General features: G+C 38.5%; 1 protein-coding gene across 1 annotated transcript in view; it reads right to left on the bottom strand.

Moving 5' to 3' along the window:
• The window catches only part of cdh13 (cadherin 13, H-cadherin (heart)), a 467,661-nt gene that overhangs the window by 157,523 nt on the left and 289,299 nt on the right, over positions 1 to 20,839 (bottom strand). Inside the window, exon 7 of the mRNA XM_079825536.1 lies at positions 1,949 to 2,127. Coding sequence (XP_079681662.1) covers positions 1,949 to 2,127 — 179 coding nt within the window. The remainder of the gene's footprint in view (positions 1 to 1,948; positions 2,128 to 20,839) is intronic.

Here is a 20,839-nt window from a genome sequence, read left to right as displayed (position 1 = left end):
GCAGTGTAAAGATATTCCAGAATAACAGGAATGGTGAAATAGCTTTTCTTCTCCTTTATGTTTGCAAATGTTTGCTAAGAGATTTAAATCCAGAGCTAACATTGCTGACATGCTGCAAACTTGCTGTAGCGCATCGAATACACACTTTCTAAATGACAGAAATCTTGAAAGATGAATGGAAAGTATTTCAAAACAGAACAGGAAAAAAAACTTATTTTGATTACACTTTATTTTAAGGTGACATTGTAGTTACATTGTAATTACTCAAATAGGTACGGCATAATATTAATTAACTACATGTACTTACTATATAGTTACAGTTAAGGTTTGGGTTTGGTTTAGGGTTAGCATAATGTACTGTTATTACTATAGAAAGTACATGTAGTAACGTATAACTACATCACCTTAAAATAAAGTGTTAACAGAATTTACATTAAGATTCAACTTCAGATATACACTTAACCTCTGCATTAACCTCTGTTAAAGCTACACTGTGTAACTTTTTTAGTTTATTCTTAGCTAAAAACACTTAGTTCTTTCAAAAATATATGTGCTCATTAATGTATATTTACTTCTTTCAAGTAATAAAGTATTCTCGTAAGTTTATAATATGCCATTGAAAATACATACCGGTGAGGGGTTCGAATGCAGGTCGCCATGTTGCCCCACCATCTTGAAAGTACATTAGCCAAAGTGGGACAAACCCGTAAATTCAAGCTTCGCCTTTCGCGTTTTAGCACTCGATGGCACCGTGTCGAATGTGGACGAGGTCGAACTGCAAGCCATGTTAATCTTGGACTAAATCGGCCACTGTAGCAGTTAAAACGAAATCGGAATTGAGAAGAACAGAAACTAATATTCACCGGATGGTCATATACCTTTTCACCGCTAGATGGGGGAAAATATCACACAGTGTAGCTTTAATTTAACCTTGTTGTAAAGTGTTACAGAAAAAAAAAAAAAAATTTAAGAACAGGATAAATTGCCCAAAATAAGTTATTTTGGAGTTACAGCATTCTGTTTTTGTTTTACTGTCCATTAAAATTTGCTGTGTTTAAATTGTGTTGTAGACTCCGATGTCATACATCGGTCACTGAAGCACTTCTGACACACACAATACCTGAATAAAAGTGTAGGTAAAACAAATAGTTGAGTGGTTGCTATTACTAATAGCGTTCAAGGATGGCCCATTGCTCTCGAAGGAAAAGGATCGTTGAGATGGCTTTGAAACGCAGACATCAAGGTCAAGGTAAGGAATTGTGTAAAACAAAAGATACTTTGGACTAACAAATTAGATCGCAATCTACTTCATTTAGCTAGCAGCCTATAGCATAAATAGGCTAGTCAGCTATCCAATGAATAGGCTACCAAACTGCTCCATATAAAAAAGCAACTATAAATCATCCAAAATAAATGCCATGATCACTAGATTTTATACAGGTGTTACTATATAGATTTTGTAAATGGTGATCAGCAACCAAATATTGACAGTGTGGAAGTTACTGCCATTTGCCTTGGTGTGACTTCTCACTTTTTGCAGACAATACAAAGGCAGAGTAACGTAACTTCAAAATAGAATTTCAAAAAACCTCAAGATTTTTTTTATGTAGATCATTTTAATTACTAAAACATCTAATTGCCAGATTTCCAGTGTCCTATACCTATAATTAATTTGTCTGGACAACTAAAAATCTTTTTGCTGTAAAAAGTTTTTCTCAGTTCCACACTCTAGCGAGTTAAGGTCTTTTGCCTTTGTAGGGCAGACCTGATGTTTGTGCATGACATCATCAGCTGTGGCTTGTCTCATGGTACATGCGGAGGCCCCAAGGTTTGCAGTATGCCACTGATTGAAAACATACAATAACGTACAGCATGTTATTCGCCAATCTGTTATTACTTTATCAATATAGCTTATGTCCATCCAACAAAACTCAAAGAAAGCGCATACCTCTCTATCGAGCTGGCGGGGCGATATCACGGTGACAATGTCGCCTCTTTCCGGGTCGATGTAGAACATATTGGGTGAAGGTTTATCGGGCAGCTGTCTCAAGATGATGTAGCGCAGCACAGCGTTGTCCGTGTTGGTATCGTCTGCGTCGTAAGCCGTCATGGTCATCACTGTAGTGCCTGCCAAAAACAGTTTGAGAAACCGATGAGTTATAATGGAGACAAATGGGCAGGATGCTACTCGGTTTGGTGCCAGCTATAACCTTTAAGGTTTTATCTGTACACCAACACCACTTGCATTGCCATTTTTCATTAAACCGCACAGCCAAACAAAACTTTAATCGATCGAACTCGGCGAGCCGAACAAGAGAAGACACATTTTGAATGGGGCTTCAAGGCAGACAGAAAATGCAGAAGAGCAAACCTACACTTCTAAGAGGCTGTGTTATGATTCTCCCAGTGCAGTCGAGTCTTATATTGTACTGCATCTAAAATAAGAATGCCGTTCTTGGCAGATGAACTGTAATCCTAGTCAATCCTTGACATATCTGCTCGCCTCCTCTCTTAGATGCGGCCCCTGGAATGAACAGAGGCTCAAAGGTATCCGGAAAGAGGCTGATATCTCAGTTCAGCGGCGCCGTTCATCTATTTCATTTTCCTTCCATCTCATCTGAATGCGCCTAGCTGCAAAAGTGGGCCGCAAATGGAGCCGGAGCCTCTCAAAGTCACAGTGACCAGAGAGTGACATGAAGCCAAGTCATATCTATCTCCTGAAGTTAATGGCCTCTATCACTGACGTTAACCTCTGCGATCATCCTTTACGAGCATCCCGCACTGTACGGCGTAAATCCAGCAGGCACCAAAAAGACACAAAAAAAAAAAACCTGGGGGGATGGGTGCTGAACGCCCTCAAATATGAATATTAGCATCTTAGAGTGAATGAGTAAAAGCCAATTATAAGTAATTATGGGAGAAGTGGGTATCTGCAAGGGGAGAGAGAGAGGTATTAGGCAGCGGTTAAGCAGTACACCTCTAATGATTAATTACACATGCTGAAGCGCATAGCGGAGCTCTCTCGTGACAGCGCTAGTCAGAGCGAGCGGTTCCACTTCACTGTTCGGTTACACCAAGTTATACGACCTCCGTGATCGCAGATACACACACACTGACACACATTCGAGTGTGAGCCGACCATGCATGCGCACACACTGACACGTACAACCGCTTTCTCTCACACATACAGAAGAAAGACAAGCACCCAGACGAGAGCACTCATGCTCAGCTTTATGAAGGGCAACTTTGTATTGAAATAATGTTTAAAAGACCTGTTAGTTATCAGATGGTTTTGTTCTTGTCATTTGTTTATTGTACTTGTCAGCTTGTCAGTTGCAGGCTAGAAAAATGTAATCAAATGGCAATCAATCGCATTAACACTACCGTTCAAAAGATATTTTTGTATAAAGAAATTCATATTTTTATTCAACAAGGATGCATTCAATTGATTAAAAGGTGACATACATGCATAATGTTATTCATTAAACAATCATTAAAACATTTAATACGGTTACTACAAAAAAATAAGGCAACTCCTTTCAACATTGATGTTTCTTGAGCACAAAACAGCATATCCGAATGATTTCTGAAGGATCATGTGACACTGAAGACTGGAGTAATGCTGCTGAAAACTCACAGGAATAAAATACATTTTAAAATATATTCAAATAGAAACCAGTGTAATAGTATTTCACAATATTACTGTTTTTACTGTATTTTCGATCAAATCAGAGACAAGAGACTTCTTTCTAAAACATTAGACACCATATAAAACAGACACCACAAACTTATATCAATATTTACTGAGAAAAACTTCCAAATGCATACATAATGGACTCTACATAAATGTCAGAGGGTACAATTAATTGCACATTTGTATTTTATCACATTCTTTTTTTGAATGTATATTTAGAATATGATCATGTATAATAAATTAACACGTAAAATAGCTCAAGCTAACTTTTCTTTTACCTGTAATGTCGAAAGAAATGTCTAAGAAATGTCCAACCGCCAGGAAAAAAACACATTTGATTCAAAAAGATAAAGAGTTTATTTTGTCTTTTCATTAGAGCTCAGTTAAATCAAAGACTGTAAATCCTGTCAAAATGAATTACAGCAGCACTGTGCATCATTGCTCAGCTGAAAGAAAATAACTTTAGCAGTATTTGAACAGGATTCAGAGACATTTGAGTTAAAATTGAGACATAATTACATCATACTGATCTGGACAATATTGTCTAAAACTCTGTAAACTGAACGTGGGCTTTAAGGATTTGGTATTGAATCACAAAGTAAGTCTAGTTCTTGCTGTCAGTGAAAACTAGTCCTGTACAAATAAGTGAGATGACGTGTCCCATACTCCAAATTTGTGCGCACACAGCAGTGAGTATTCAATGCACACTCACTGTGGAACAGTAAGCAGCCATTTTTTTGCTGTGGCGCCCAGGGAGCGATTGGGGGTTAGGTGCCTTGCTCAGTTGCGGGTAATGAGAGTGGAAGAAAGTGCTGTTCATTCACTTCCCCGCCTACATTTTCCTGAGACTCGAACTCACGACCTTCAGATTACAATTCCGACTCTTCCACAACTGCCCCCAAGAAGAAGCTTCCCAGTCAGGGAACCAAACCCAGGTCTTCCATGTGACAGGAGATACTGTCCACTATACTAATGAGAGCTACTAAATAGGGCTTTTTGAAAAACTCTACACTGTTTATATATAGAAAATATTCATAATCAAGACATTTTACAACTGAACAAATATTTGTGAAAGACGAACGTAATCACCACATGAATGCTTGATTCTAAATTACTGTTCAATCCAGTTCCTGTAGTTCTATTAACCTGTTCTCCTCCTGAACCTTCATAAAGATAAAAAAACCTTGAGGTATTTAGCGCTCATCAATATGAACCATGACAAAAGCCATCAGCTCCCATCAGCACACACATAAATCAACAAGCGGATCTAATTGGCTGATGGGAAGGGCCAGAAAGTGAATGCAAATCACTGCTACGCAATTATGAGGCAATTATGTCAAAGCTGAGCCCAATTCAGGAGCTATTGTCTTCCTTTATAAAGTCCATACTCTCCCCAGCGCCAAGCCGGAATCAATGTTAACTACATTGGAAGGTTTAATGGGAGGACCTGAAATGGCTAGACTTGAATCTGCGGGTCTCCATTACTGTATTATCAACTCTGTTCATCTAATTGGGGCTATGGGATCAGTCAGAGCGAGGACTTTTTCTTTCTGGCTCTTTCTTTCTCCCTTTTTAATTCCACCATCTTGTCACACTGAACAAGAGGCAGAACATTGAAATGAATAATGTCTCATAAAATGCCTGACTTGAGCGGTTAATTTGATATCAGGCTCTGTGTCTAACTCGGCATTAACTAAGGCTGCAATCACACATTGTTGGCAAGCTGAAATAAACCGCAGTATGAACAGGTAAGTAGATGTGCGATGAGTGTTTTCAACCTTTCTTAAGTCAAACATTCAGACTTGCCGTGTCTATACATGCAGCAATGTCTTTATCTGTTGCACACACTCTTCTCGTCTTCTCATTCTGTCGCTCTCTGATGTCGCATAAGAATGTGTTGTTTGGAAGATCGAGGCATTTTAGTGGGCATCTCTGCCTTCTGACAACAGCTGAAGCCCGGTGGGTGCCAATCACAGAGCCCCACTCCAGAACCAAAGGCAGTGGTGTGCCATCCAAAACCGTGGGCTGCTCCACAGGGTGCTTTCCACTTCGACATGGCCCCAGCTGCTTAAAATCAAGCTCTAGCTAAAAATCTGGGCCCTTCAGCTTTTGTGGAGGAAGGGTTTTACATAATAACAACTCAAAGTGTGTCATGGCATTAAAAGGGCATATTTATATCCTGATAACGACAGTTCGGGCTAGAAGGCAAAGAAATCAGACCAGTTTTATTCTTTATCTTTCTTATTCTCAAACTGTTTCTATTGTTCCCTCTTTTTTACACACAATCAAGTTTAACAAGGCACTAAACATATTGAAATTGGGATTTTAAAATAGCATTTAAATGAAGTCAATGGCTGTTTAAATCCAAATTGTTAATTTAATTTGCAGGAAAACCTGACTATAGTTTTTTCTTTATACCATTTTGGTCACACTTTAGATTAGGGTACAATTCTCACTATTAACCAACATTTTCCTTAATAAACTACTAATTGCTGCTTATTAATAGTTTTTAAGGTAGTTGTTTACATATTGCGTAGTAATTGGTCAGGATTAAGGATGTAGAATATGGTCATGCAGAATAAGGCATTAATATGTGCTTTATAAGTATTAAACAATCAATATCCTTAGATGTATGCTAATAAGCAACTAGTTAATAGTGATAATTGGACCCTAAACTAAAGTGTTACTAATATTTTCAAATTCAGTCAAACTTGTTGAGGCAAAGTCACATGATTTTTTTTTTACACACTGTAACTGGACAATTAAATGCAAAAAAAGTTGGCTTAACCAGTGAAAAGAAGTTGGTTCAACAATCGTTGGACCAACCTAGTATTAATTGTAAATTCAATTTGTAAATGCAAGTTAACAAGCATACAAGTTGCAACAAGTAAACAAAGCATTCTGGGTGCATCATGCAAAACTCATCCATGGCTCCGAGAATGCATTGCGGCATGAAACATGGCACCATTGTTGAGATTCATAGACTGATTCTTGATGTCTGTGGGAGTAAATTTCACAGGAGGTCTAGTGTACAATTTATTTTTAAACCTTAATCAGCTTTTCTGATTAAAACCGTCCTGGATCTTTTCTAGAATCACAATAAAACAAAGTTAATAGCATATTGCTCATAATAAAATCAGTGAATTAAGCCACTACACAATGATTATATTCTTATCAGTGAGCAGCCGACAGCATCTGATTGTGTTTTCTCTTGCTTTTCTTGCCATGGCAAACTCAGTTACAGCAGCCAGAGAAACACTAACATTAAAAAGTCGTCAAACTGCACAGCTAAAGAAATGATGGTGACATAGAAAAAATTATAAAAACTCAATCAGCTGAACAAAAGATCTTAAATTGGGAGACGTGACCTTACTCAGTTAATTGAGTTAAGTGAACTACTTTGTTTAAAAGTTGAGTAAACTCAAAAAAGCTGTGCAGCAAGTTGCCTTACAGTTTTAATTTATGTCAACTTTTCTCTTTTTACAGTGCATGTGCATTTAGTAAATATGCATTTTATTTATTTTTTTATGACAGAGTGAAACATTTATATTCAAGTAAGCGTACCTTTTTTTGTACGTTGTATTTGCATTTTTGTGTTTCCGTTAATTTGAATGCAAAATCTCCAAATTCACATCAATATGTGGATGGAAACCCAGCTATTGCAACTATTGTATTTCTTTTAGCAGAAAAACCTTAACATTTGTCTGTGAAATGTTCTTATTTGCCCAGCAAACTTAGGGAAAGTTTTTTTCCCAAAACATTTTTTATGCAAGCTTTTCCTTTAAAAATATTACCACTGTTGGAAAGTAGCTGTTAAACTGAATTTTATTTAAGGTTAATAAAACAATGATTAAATGCTTTGGCATTTGGCGTACTGTAGTCTAGCAAATTTTTTACTTTTTAAAGAGCCGATTCAGGTGCGTGAATCCCAGTGGTGGAGCGATCACTAGATTCCTCACAACCTAGCACTTAGAACCACATCTCACATTCAGTGCTAATTTCACGGCCACATTTGCATTGTTAACAGTTGCATAGTTCATTTAGGTGCTAAAACAATGCAAATAAAGTGTGCAAGTAAACAACAGCATTAGCAGGAACAATTAATTTTTAGTTTCCCTCTACAGTTCTACAGTACTGTACAAAAAGAGTTGAAAAAGAAAGTAAGGGCTACAGTGCGCTAACACAAGGCTGGTGTTACACATGGCACATCCTCTATTATAGACATCCAGGGAAATCAATATGACTTCAGGATCTCATTCACACCAGGAAAGCCAGCGCACTGTGTGATGGGCTTTATAATAGGAAGAACGGGCGAAAGATTGAGACAGGAAGAAATAATGATGGAGCGTGTGTGTGTGAGCGACTGATCGGACTAGATACCAGGTTGAGAGAGAGACAGGAGAGTGAGAGAGAGAGAGAGCGAGAGAGAAAGATAGAGAGAGAGGAAGGGCATGGTCTGCAGGGAAAACAGACAATGAAGCTTCTGTGCAAGGGATCACAGCACTATTTTTGGACTTCGACTAAGTTTAAAGTGTAGAAATAATGAGGCTAATATTCCACTCGAAATCTACCGAATTACGACTTTTTTTTTCCAGAGACGGACAGAGATTTATTCTAAGGTTTGAAACTTTTTGGCACATAGATTGGTGATTGCAGTGCATGGGGTGCAAGACCTCAAAAAGCACTAAATTCTACATAGAAATCTCAGCTACATGTCAAAAGAAAAGCACAGAGTGGTATTACCCTTCAATTTGGGAGGTAATTCAATGCATCTAACAGTTCTAGAGAAAGATAAATGGACTACAATGTGTAATGGAGCACTGAGGTGAAATTTGCTGCTTTCTTGGCCTGAATGGCCCAGCTGACTTACTCTCCCTAGGTTAAAGGCACTCAAGTGAAATTCAGCGTTCTGTCTAAGAGAAGTCCGCAGGCAAGGTCCGCCAATTCAATGTTCTCATTGTTTCATTACACCATGGCGAGTAAGCACCATTTTTATGGAAACCCCTAAACCGCTGGGCATTCAGCAATTTACTCATTCCCTCAAAACGTAATCCCAGGAAGAAACAGTGCTGTACAAAGAAGAAACACTTGAAACTCAGCATTCACACTTTCACACTTGTAGAATACTGAACCTAAGGGAAGAAGTACATGATAATGTTTTAAAGGATATTTATCAGGTTACACATTTACTGCTCAACTAGTAACCCTCAGCTAACGGTTTATTTGTGTGACCAAAAAGAAAGAACAAATGAAAGACATGATTTCCTTCCAAAAGAGGAACAGTTTGCAATTTACATTTTTTGTCAATATTCATTGACATTAAGTTTCAATATACTGTAAAAAACAAAACAAAGAAATGACATGACATGTTTTACATTGCATGTTTTAGTAATCAAAATAACTCAAACAGTTTTCAACAGTTTTTTTGTTATACAAGATTCAAAGTCAATTTAATGTAATTTAAGTTGAAATGACTTAAACATCCAAGTTGATTGTACTATTTTAAGTGTATGAATTTCAAACCTGTATGTATCAAAATATTAGATATTTTGGAAAGAATGTATGCAAGTCTTTTCCATAAAACAATGGCTCATAGTGACAAAGACACAAAACAAAGCATAAAAGTAGTCTGCAGGTGCTGGTCATATAATTAGAATATCATCAAAAAGTTGATTTATTTCACTAATTCCATTCAAAAAGTGAAACTTGTATATTATATTCATTCATTACACACAGACTGATATATTTCAAATGTTCATTTCTTTTCATTTTGATGATTATAACTGACAACTAAGGAAAATCACAAATTCAGTATCTCAGAAAATCTGAATATTGTGAAAAGGTTCAATATTGAAGACACCTGGAGCCACACTCTAATCAGCTAATGAACTCAAAACACCTGCAAATGCCTTTAAATTGTCTCTCAGTCTAGTTCTGTAGGCTACACAATCATGGGGAAGACTGCTGACTTGACAGTTGTCCAAAAGACGACCATTGACACCTTGCACAAGGAGGGCAAGACACAAAAGGTCATTGCAAAAGAGGCTGGCTGTTCACAGAGCTCTGTGTCCAAGCACATTAATAGAGAGGCGAAGGGAGGAAAATATGTGGTAGAAAAAAGTGTAAAAGCAATAGGGATAACCACACCCTGGAGAGTGAGTGAGTGAACAGCATGTTTTAGTGATATGAACAGTGGTGCAGGTAGAATTTAATTGGTCGGCTGTAGGTCGACCGCGGTGCTGAGGAGGTCGGGCAGCGCGGATGCGTGAAGACCGCGAGGAGCTGCCCGAGGCGGTGGTGCTGGAGCGAATGAAGATCCGGTGGGACGGAGAACTCGCTGCCGTGCCCCTGGGTCGAGGTGGGGTGGCTGCCGTCCGAGAGGGAGCGGAGGAATCGCCAGCGCTTGCCCTGAGCCGGAGCCTGCTGCCGTCCGCCATGTTGGGGAGGAGCAGGGGAATGGGGAATGGGAATGGGAATGGGATTCGCTCCGGCTGCCCTCGACAGGAGGAGCCACCGCCGGCCGCCAGGGGGCGGAGGAGTATCGAGCCGTCCACCGAGCGTCCAGTGCCATCGCATAGCACCGCGAGGAAGAGCCTCTCGGCGGGCTGAGGACCGAGCGGCAGTGTGTCAGGGAACCGGACTAATTTTTTTTTTTTTTCTCCTCTCTCGACTCTCTCGTCTCTGTCGCTCCTCGTGCTCCCGGCTCCGTTCTCTCACCTCGCTGTCCTTACCCCCAGGTGCCGCGGCCGAGGGGAGGGGTGACGGGAGTATAAAGGAGGAGCGACGACAGTGAAGGACGAGAGAGGACCAGGCCTGGATTTTAATTTGTGTTTTATTTGTGTTTTGTTATGTGTGTGCGGCAGTCGTCCGTGAGGGGCTGCCGCTTTTACTTTCATTTTGTGTTCAGTTATTTTATTAAAAGTTTGTTGTTTATTGTTCGCCGGTTCCCGCCTCCTTCTTCCCACACGAACAAACATCGTTACTAGGGCTGTAATCCCAGTCGATTAGTCGATTATTGGTCAATACGTTCTGGCTCGACCAAAATTTTAATTTCAATTTTTTGCAGCGTTCATTTCATTAGTTTTTGCCGCGTTCATTTCATCAGTTTTGCTGCGCCGCGTTCATTTAATCAGGTGGAAAGCACTAATTGCTAATGGGGGTGTTTTCAGAGCACCCCTGTTTCACAGGTATCAGTCTGCCTTCTGAACACCCCCATTGTTTTCACTTCTTTTGGATTAGCCCAACCAACTGGCGAAGAGAAGTCTCTCGCCTGTCCTTTGTTTTTCATTCCCCGCTGGCTCAAACGCACGCCCATAGCGGTAAACTTGAGGAACGCCCATCAACATACACATGAGGGGAAGCGTCACAACACCACGCTTCAGTCGTGCCGCAAAAGTGGATTTGTACTGTCCGTTTTGCCGCGTTCATTTCATCAGTTTTGCCGCGCCACATTCATTTCATCAGGTGGAAAGCACTAATTGCTAATGGGGGTGTTTTCAGAGAACCCCTGTTTCACAGGTAACAGTCTGTCTTCAAAACACCCCCATTGTTTTCACTTTTGGATTAGCCCAACCAACTGGAGAAGAGAGACAGATTGAAGAAGGCTATTTTTCTGTAACTTATATTATTTATTTAATTGTGAGAGCGTTTTTTCTGCTCTTGATCTGGCTTGTTTAATAAATATTCCTTTTTTATTAAAGTGGACGTGCCTTTTGTGTTTAAGAGTAAAAGCTTTAAGTTTATAGTCTATTCGTGTCTCAGCCGCGGAGCTGAGCTCCGCTGAGCTCCGCTGAGCTCCTATGTTTGAGCTGCACAGAGCGGCTGCAATTATACTGTCTGTCAGTTATTATAATACATATGACAAAAACAATTGTCTAAATTATGTTGCATATTCCTCAAAAGTCCTTGTGATGATATCTAGTTGACAATAGTACTATATTTTGGGAAATCATAGGCTATGATATTGCGCAGGTGCACTTGATGCAACGCTGTCAGAGCCGACAGACTCGTGTGTCAGACTCACTTCAGTCCAAAATAATCAGCTCAAAAACGATTTAATATACTGCAAATAGCCTACTAGTTTTTTATGTTTATTTATAATTCATTTATGCAGACAACAAGGCTACCAAGTACTGCGCACAGTGCGCAGCTAATTAAACTTTTTTCATTAATATTTAATCATTTTTAGTCGATTTTTAGTCGAAAATTTCAGGACTTCAGTCGACCAAGATTTTCTTTGGTTGATTACAGCCCTAATCGTTACACAGTCCAATTTGTGAAATGGATCAACCAGTTCAATGAAATGATTCGTATTTAAAATAAATGTGTTCATTGATGCAGTTTCTGAGTTCAACTCATTGACTCAATGATTCGTTTCATAACCTAATATGTCACTGAACAACAATCAAAATTTTGATTCAAAGACTTATACAGCCCACAAGTTATCTGGACTACTTTATGCTGCTTTTTGCCATTGTATTTTAAAAGTTTTTGTGTTTTCCTTTTGTGTTCTAGAGAAACAAATAATGTATGTAGGTTTAGAATGACATGAGAGTGAGTAAACCTTTGAACTTTTGTAAATATAACTTTTGGTGAACTGTTTCTATAAGTACAGAACACTCTGCATTTATTTATAATAAATTCATTCTAAAGCACCCTTTTTCAGATCCCAAAGGAACACAAAGTGTGTGAAAACTCCATGTTTTGAGAGTGTGGATGATTTACATAACAGGTGAACATCAGGGCGCCAGTGAAAGGCTAATAATGGACTATGGTTATGGTATTGTATGTAAATGAGTTAATGCATACAAGTGCTCATCAAGTCACAATCCTCTCCACAAATCACTTCTACCACTCTATTGTGTTATCTAAACTATCTATCGTGACTGATACACGTTTCACCTAGCAAACGCTAACTTAATTTCTCACAATTGAAGCTAAAATTGTTCAGGAAGTAAAAAGTGACACTTAAATTAAAAGAATCTCATTTCAACATGATTCAGCATTATAATGCCCCACTATGTAATCTTTTGTTATAAAATAACACCAATGATTTAACATTGGACGTTAAGTGGTAACCCAGCACGGCACCAAAATTGACTTTCAGAACAAAGGAAAATACTTTAAAATCAAATCTTAACCTTGCACTTTCATATTTTTATGCTTCATTAAGCCTCTGAAGCTCTGGAACCTCATATAAAGTCCCACAATGTACACAGGCAAGTAAACACAGAAATGTAATCTGTGTGTCCAGTTTGATCCCAGACTTGCAGTGGAAAGTGCTATAGCATAAAGCCACACATCATTCTCCTATCTCGTCCTTGTCTCCAGCTTCGCCATTACTGATATGAAAGAAGAGAGCAAGAGGTAGCACTTATTAACACATTCTGCGTCTGTGTGTGTGTGTGTGTGTGTGTGAGATGAGTGAGAGAGGATGAGAAAGCAAATAACAGAGAAAGAGAAGCCAATGTAAAGGTGTCTGGAAAAGAAATAAAAGCAAAAAGTGTCTTTCCACTCCATGCAAGCAACATCTGAAGTGGCATTTGTATAAAGTCTTTAAATGAGATGCAGATTTAGAATAACTGCATTTACACAAGAAACAATGGCTGCACACTGCAAAGTTTTAGTAGTGAGTAGTGACAATCGCATATAGCCTATTTGCTGACGTGAATCCTCTATTTTCAGGTTGAAATGTTATACAATAATCTTTGACTGTGTGAAGGTGGTCGTGTCATGTGGCAGAGTGACAGTAACACGCCACTCTTCCCATCTACCTCTTCACCTTCACAACCTACAGCCGACCAATTAAATTCTACCTGCACCACTGTTCATATCACTAAAACATGCTGTTCACTCATTCTACCAGTTTCCAGTGCAGAACCAGATGTACCTATAAACACACACAGTGTTAGGAAATACTTCAAAATTATATCTTGCCAAGCTACACAATATTTAAAGTATTTCAATCAAACTGCTTTTTTCACAAAAAAACTGATGAAGTGACAATATTATATATTTTAAAGGGTACATAACACACACACACACACACACACACACACACACACACACACACACACACACACACACACACACACACACACACACACACACACACACACACACACACACGTTTGTTTTTGTGAAATGTGAGGACATTCCATAGGCGTAATGGTTTTTATACCATACAAACCGTATTTTCTATCCCCTTACACTGCCCCTGCCCCTAAACCTAGCCCTCACAGGAGACTGTGCAGTTCACTTTCTGTGAAAAAAAACTTGTTCTGTGTGATTTATAAGCATTTTGAAAAGTGAGGACATGGGGAACGTCCTCATATTTCACCCTCTTTTTGTAATACCTGTGTCATACCCATGTCATTATACACATTTGTGTCCTGATATTTCACAAAAACATGCCCACACACACACACACACACACACACACACACACACACACACACACACACACACACACACACACACACACACACACACACACACACACACACACACACACACACACACACACACACACACACACACACACACACACACAGTTTCTGCCAATCTCATGTTAATCCTGAGTAGAGTAGTACTGCACCCTTCATATCGCCGAAGAGTCTTATTATATTAATGAAAGACAGATACGCTGTACCGATTCTTTACGAAAACAGCCGAGCTCGTGGAGGCGTGCAGTGGGCGGAGCTAAAGAGTCACGAGCACACACACAAACACACACACACAATACATCATGGCACTATCCCTGGATAACTTTCGATTCACTATACATTTGTGTTATTTACATTACATGCACTTACGTGCCGATTGCCAGCAAAACACAGACATTTGATGCAGTTTCACTCAACGCCTGTGGTTTCAACTCATGACCGGGAACAAACAAACATTGACCACTGGGATTCCAACATTTCATGGTTTAAAAACAAAATGACAGCACTGCCGACGGCTTCCGTAACCCGAACGAAGCTCGTTGATGGGTGTGCTCTTGCTCTGGTTAATGTGCATTTAAATGTCTGAAACCTAAAATAAATATTATGTGGTTGAAAACACTGAATAGTTGTGATATGTGACGAGTGCTGAGAACGTCTGTCTCTGGCCAGACAAAGCACGTTTGAATTTAAGTGAGGCATCGAAATCTGCTTTCTTATTCAGTCCGGTTACATACCGGTTACATAGGTTTCGGTACCCAACCCTAACTATGACACATCCTCTGAAAGAGTACAGCATCTCCTGAACAAAACGGGCAAAAAAAAAGCAAATATAAAATAATGCGGTCATCGACATTAAAAAGCATATAAATCAAAACTGGCTAAATGTTGACCCAGGACGGTTATAGGGACTGTGCAAGCTTTGGGGGTTTTGATGGTCTCGATCTACTCCATGTTTTGAAAAAAATGTTCTCTGCTTTTTGATAAAAATGTAACTTTTTTAATGAAATTTAGGTGTTGATAAAAAAAACGCATTAAGCTAGAATAAAACCGATGCATGTTCAGCAAAATATTCTGGGGCCATGACAATTTTGGGAAAATCTTCAAAAATGCTGGTGTGGCTGGCAACTATATATATAAAGGCGGAGAAAGCATAAACACTACTAAATTATGGTGTTTGTTGGGGGAATTCTTAATTATTTTGAAAATAGCTGAGCTACTTTTACACTATTGGGAAAAATATATATATATTTACTCAATGACCTTTGCTGGTTCAGGAAATTGACACCAATCACAGGAACAAGGATAGCAGCTGATTAGGGAGCAGAATGTCACCCCAATAATTCCTATTAGCAACATATTGTGTATTAATTTTCTAATAAGTGCCCCTTCATAACATGGTCTAGTAATGCAAACAAGGCCAATACGGTGGATGAGTGTGTGTACATGCAATGGAAATGGATTGGAATGAATATCATCAAATGAAATTGTGTTCAATTAGATAACAAATTTGTTTGTGTCTGTGCGTGTATATCTGAGGGGGACTGCAAGAGTATGTGTGCAGTCATGTTCGGATGAAAAAAATCTAATTAACACCTCTGTGGGGGCTTGCTGCATTAGCTAACTGTTTCACAGTGTATCCGTAAAGCAGCAGGAATCTGTTTGAATCCTGGCAGTGCGCAGTATATGTACGGTTTAATGCACACATCTCTGTGGTGAAAACATAATGTGTACCTTACTATGGCAGTGCCCATTAAACCGAAACATGGAACGGGAGTCCTCAGAAGGGCAGCATTAATGTATAAGGAGACATTAAGCTTGACTGAAACAACATTTTGCTCAGTCATCAAGTCGTGTTACAATGCAAATAAACAGCTCAGACTATCATTCAGGTTAAATGTTTACCTGACTTAATATAAACCTGAACTTAATACAATCTAATTCAATATAGGCAAGGGAGAGTGGAGTAAACTGTGCCATGCTTTATTTACATTGTCCTCTCGACTAGAAGCAAATAAGATAATTGAATTGTAGGATGTCTGCTTACTGAATATACAAGACAACATCTATAACATAGGGCCAAATATGTAAGCAAGCAAGCAAATAAACAAATAAGTAAACATCATAAAAGGGTAAGTTCACCCAAAAATGAAAATTCTGTCATTAATTACTCACCCTCATGTCGTTCCAAACCTGTAAAACTTTAGTTTGAATACCTTTTTGATGATATGTGAGAGCTTTCTATCCCTCTATAGACAGCTATTGACGCTTCAAAAAGTTCATAAAGAGTGTCACAGGGTGTTTTGGTGTTGGCTCATGTTCATTGTTCCTTGTTCATGTTTTAAGTTGATCATGTTCATGTTATGTTTGAGTGTCATGTTCACTGTCTTGCTTCCTGGTTTTGTCACGTGATTCCCATGCCCTCATGTGATCTTGTTGTGTTCTGTCATTGGTTCATTGTTTAATCACGGTTCACAGGTGTCACTTGTCTTGTCATTAGTCTCAGTGTATTTAAGCTCTCATGTTTGCCGTGTGTCCTTGTCTGTTATTGATGTTGTTACCTGCTGTGTAGGTGAGAGTTATGCTTAGCCATGTCTTTGTTTTGTTTTGATATTTTGATTAAAAGCTGCACTTGGGTCCAATAACTTGCCTCGTCAGTAGAAATCGTGACAAAGAGATCGTAAAACTAATCCATATGAATTGAGCGATTTAGTCCACAATTTTCTGAAAAGACCCAATAGTTTATCATAGTATATAATAAACAGATTGAATTTAGGCCTAATGCGTAAATTGTATTGTAATGCGTTACAAATATTGAGTGGCTCTAACCAATTTCATTACTTAGTTACTTTTTATGAAACGGTATGCTACTTTTGCATGACTTCTTATGGCTGGGCCTGCTTGTTTATTTTTTAATAATAATAATAAAAGGACTTTACATTTGCTATTTTGGCAAATGTAAAGGCCCTTTCACACCAAAAGTGAAATGAATAAGCCTCAGGGTGAAGGAAATGCAAATTTACGCCTGTGAAAAGAAAGTTCAACACTCTTACTTAAAGGGCTCCTGAATTGAGAAATCAACTTTCCCTTGAGATTTTGATATATAAAAGGTCATGGTAATATAAGAATATCCTGTAAGTTTCAGAGCTGAAAACGTCCTTGTTAGGCAAAGAAAAGCTTTTATTGACACCCGGCCCAGCAAACGATCAATTTCAGAATGTGCCAGGCTGTGACGTCAGAGTGTGGTGAAACCCTGCCTCAACAGAAGAAGAACAGCTGATTCTGTAGCCCCGCCCACCGTCTCATGCCTGAGATGATATAGGCCTACATAGAGCTAAACCGGATCGAACTTCTAAGCAATAAACATACCGCATAAGCTTCATTCGGATTCCAATATTATGAATGCATGGATGAACTTTATTTTTAATAATTATCCAGCTCACGTGGGGAAGACATTGCGCGTTTGTTTCTTAATTTCACTACGGATTCGTTTGTAAACAAGAGACTGGATTTGCACACAGGATGAGATTACATTAATGAATGAAGCAACACACTTATGTGAGTAAAATTATTTTTTTTTATACATGTGATAGTATTGCATTATTACAGATCATTTGATATCTATTGATTATGTGTACATGTCTAACTGAACATACAGTACCTTAGCATGCTGTCAAAGGCTGAAGAATCCATTATTTGTGGTGTTGTTGGTTCATTGCAATTTGGGATCAGACTCGGACATGTATGGGCCAGGGCTCGCAAAGTCCAACGTCCTGGGGCTATGTGTTTTCCAGACGGGCTACCAAAACGTATTAAAAAATCTTAAATAGTGAAATAACATTCCTTTCTTGATGTGCGTTGTTCACTCTCTTGACTTGATATTTGAAGGGCTGTGTGTGTGTGTGTGCGGTTCGCAGTTATATCCATCAATCGGGCGGGCCAAGTAATACAAAAATAACATTCCAATCAATCGCGGGTGGATGAGAGATAAATCATTGTGTTTGTTTGATAAAGATATTTTGCGAGCCCTGTGGGCGATTCATTCCGGTTGCCATTTTCCCACACGTTTTCAAAACAATTCCCACATGTACTAACAGGGGAGCTGAAGCTTATTACATATGCAAATCTTATCCAATCCTAGCCGAGGGCGATTAGTCTTCAGTGAGGGACGCCCATAACAACCGTGCATTCCAGGAGAGAGCCTCAAAACCAGGGTAGAAATAGCCTATTACTTATTCATTATAATGTTTTTGAATGTAAAAACCACGCAAACGTCACAAGTTGACCTCAGACAACAGTATAACAAACTTTAAAAAATCCAGTTCATATATATATATATATATATATATATATATATATATATATATATATATATATATATATATATATATATATATATATATATATATATATATATATATATATATATATATATATATATATATATATTGTGGAAATAGTGGCCAGTTAGGAATCAAATTGTCACATTATATCGTCTCTCAGTCACAGGCAGCTGAACATGGTGGACCCTTTCTAAATATATAGTGAGCTGACAAAAATTTGCTTGATTAAGAAAGATTTTCTCGCTTCTTTCTTTCTTCTGACACACAGCTTCCATCTTGGACCTGTAATAATGGACAGTCTCTGACACCTTATCAGTTGTGTGTGGTCACACACTGTGCTCTATAACCTGACAGCAGGCAGAAGCCTCATGACACCTTTCTGACAAACACACTTACACAATCAGCCCAGAGTTAACACTGACTGCAGCATACATGCTAACACAACCACATGTGGGGAACTCATCGAACATAGATCGGAGACTGCAGCAAATGGACCACAGCATGCGAAGACACAGCCAAAATTTCTTTCTTCACAGAATCCACTATGCCACTGGCTGAAAAGTGCCTGGGGATATTATTTTCCCTTTTTTTAACAGAACATAAATTGCTCTCTGTTTCCCTTTGTGAACTTAAAAGTCAAAGTCTTTCCCCACAGCGTTCACAGGAACTTAAAGGGAAAATAAATAATAATCTCTGTCAACATCACGGCTGACGAAACTCTAAAGACGGAGTCTTTGGATAAAAGAGCTTTGACAAACCCCCAAAAAGTCCCGCTTTCTGAACGAGAACATTTCATAGATTCATGAGACCACGGTCATTTACGTGTCAGAGGCTTTCAGAACTTTGCAGCTTTTGAACAGGACCGTGGAGAATTACTGGGTCTGTCAACACTGAATTGCCCTTTCAAACCCAAAATCCCTGCACTAGAGGCATGTAAAACAAGACAGATCAAAGTTAAGGAAATCCCAGATCTTTACCTGATGCTTCACCCTCCAAAACTATTTACAGAATGCTCGACAGCTCAGGGTCAGAACCCGTCTGCCTCGGTTACTTCCTGTCAGTTGAGACCCTAGCGGTGAACTGTCTCCTCTGGGTCCCATTCTATAAAAATTGCTGTCCGTGTGGCTTACAGAGCTCAGGTGTAGTTCAGGTCCCAGGGCTCTTGGAGCTGTCTACATGAACCTATTTTGGCCCAGTGAGGTTTAAGGTGATGTCTCAGCATACATAGGATTGCTCTGAGTATTGCCTGGAAAGCTGTTTTACCGGGATATAAAACTGATTCTGAAAAAAAGACACATTTGCAGTGATATAGTTTCAGCTTCAGACCGTCTATGGCCTACTCTTAGTAGCAAGTAATAACACTTAAGAAACTTTAAATTTTTAAATAAGAAAATGTATTATTAATTATTATTATTATTTATGATATCACAATATCAGCCCCATTTACCCAAACATAGATTCTTTCCTCAAAGAACTCGAAAGTCGAAAGTGAACAAAAGAGACAGATTAAAACAACAGGTGTAAATGGGAATGCATTAAATATACATTTTACCATATGTTACTTCACTTGACACTTTGCACTACTTTGATCTGAATTGGACTAATTGAAAGGTAATACACTACCATTCAAAACACTTGGGTCTGTAATATTTCTTTCTTCTTCTTCTTCTTCTTCTTCTTCTTCTTCTTATTTCTAAGTAAATTAATTTTAATAAGCAATAACACATTAAACTGTTCAAAAGTGACTGCTTAATAAATATTTCTAACATATAACTGTCATATGCATGTTCACAAGAGAGGAGTGGGAATATGCTAGTTCTCAGGGTTCGTCACCGGAACTTACACTACGCCTGCATTTTATGTCATACGCCAGTCTCTCGTGAACGCGTGTACGACAGTGGAAGTTAGAGATTTCAGTTTGTAAAGTTTTAAATATGGATATTTTTTTACACAAATGCATCACTTTCTATTTCAGAAGGACTTTATTAACCCCTGGAGCCATGTGGAATACTTTTATGATGGATAGATTAACCTTTATGGACTTCTGAGTAAATCATGGGTTTATTTTCATTTTTGATGATAAAAATAATCGGAAATGTTTCTTTAGCATCAAATCAGCATATCAGAATAATTTCTGAAGAATCATGTGACACTGAAGACTGGAGTAGTGGCTGCTGAAAATTCAGCCTTGAATAATTATTAAAAAAATACATTTTAAAATAGAAAACAGTTATTTAAACCGTTATTTCACAATATTACTTAATTATTTTTTTTATCAAATAAATGCTGCCTTGGTGAGCATAAGAGAATTCTTTCAAACAATCTTACAGACTCTAAACATTTGAACAGATGTACACATT

This window comes from Gobio gobio (assembly GCF_949357685.1).
Source record: "Gobio gobio genome assembly, chromosome: 9".
Lineage (NCBI taxonomy): Eukaryota > Metazoa > Chordata > Actinopteri > Cypriniformes > Gobionidae > Gobio > Gobio gobio.
Note: the sequence above shows the minus strand (reverse complement) of the source record. Positions and strands in the feature narration are given on the sequence as shown.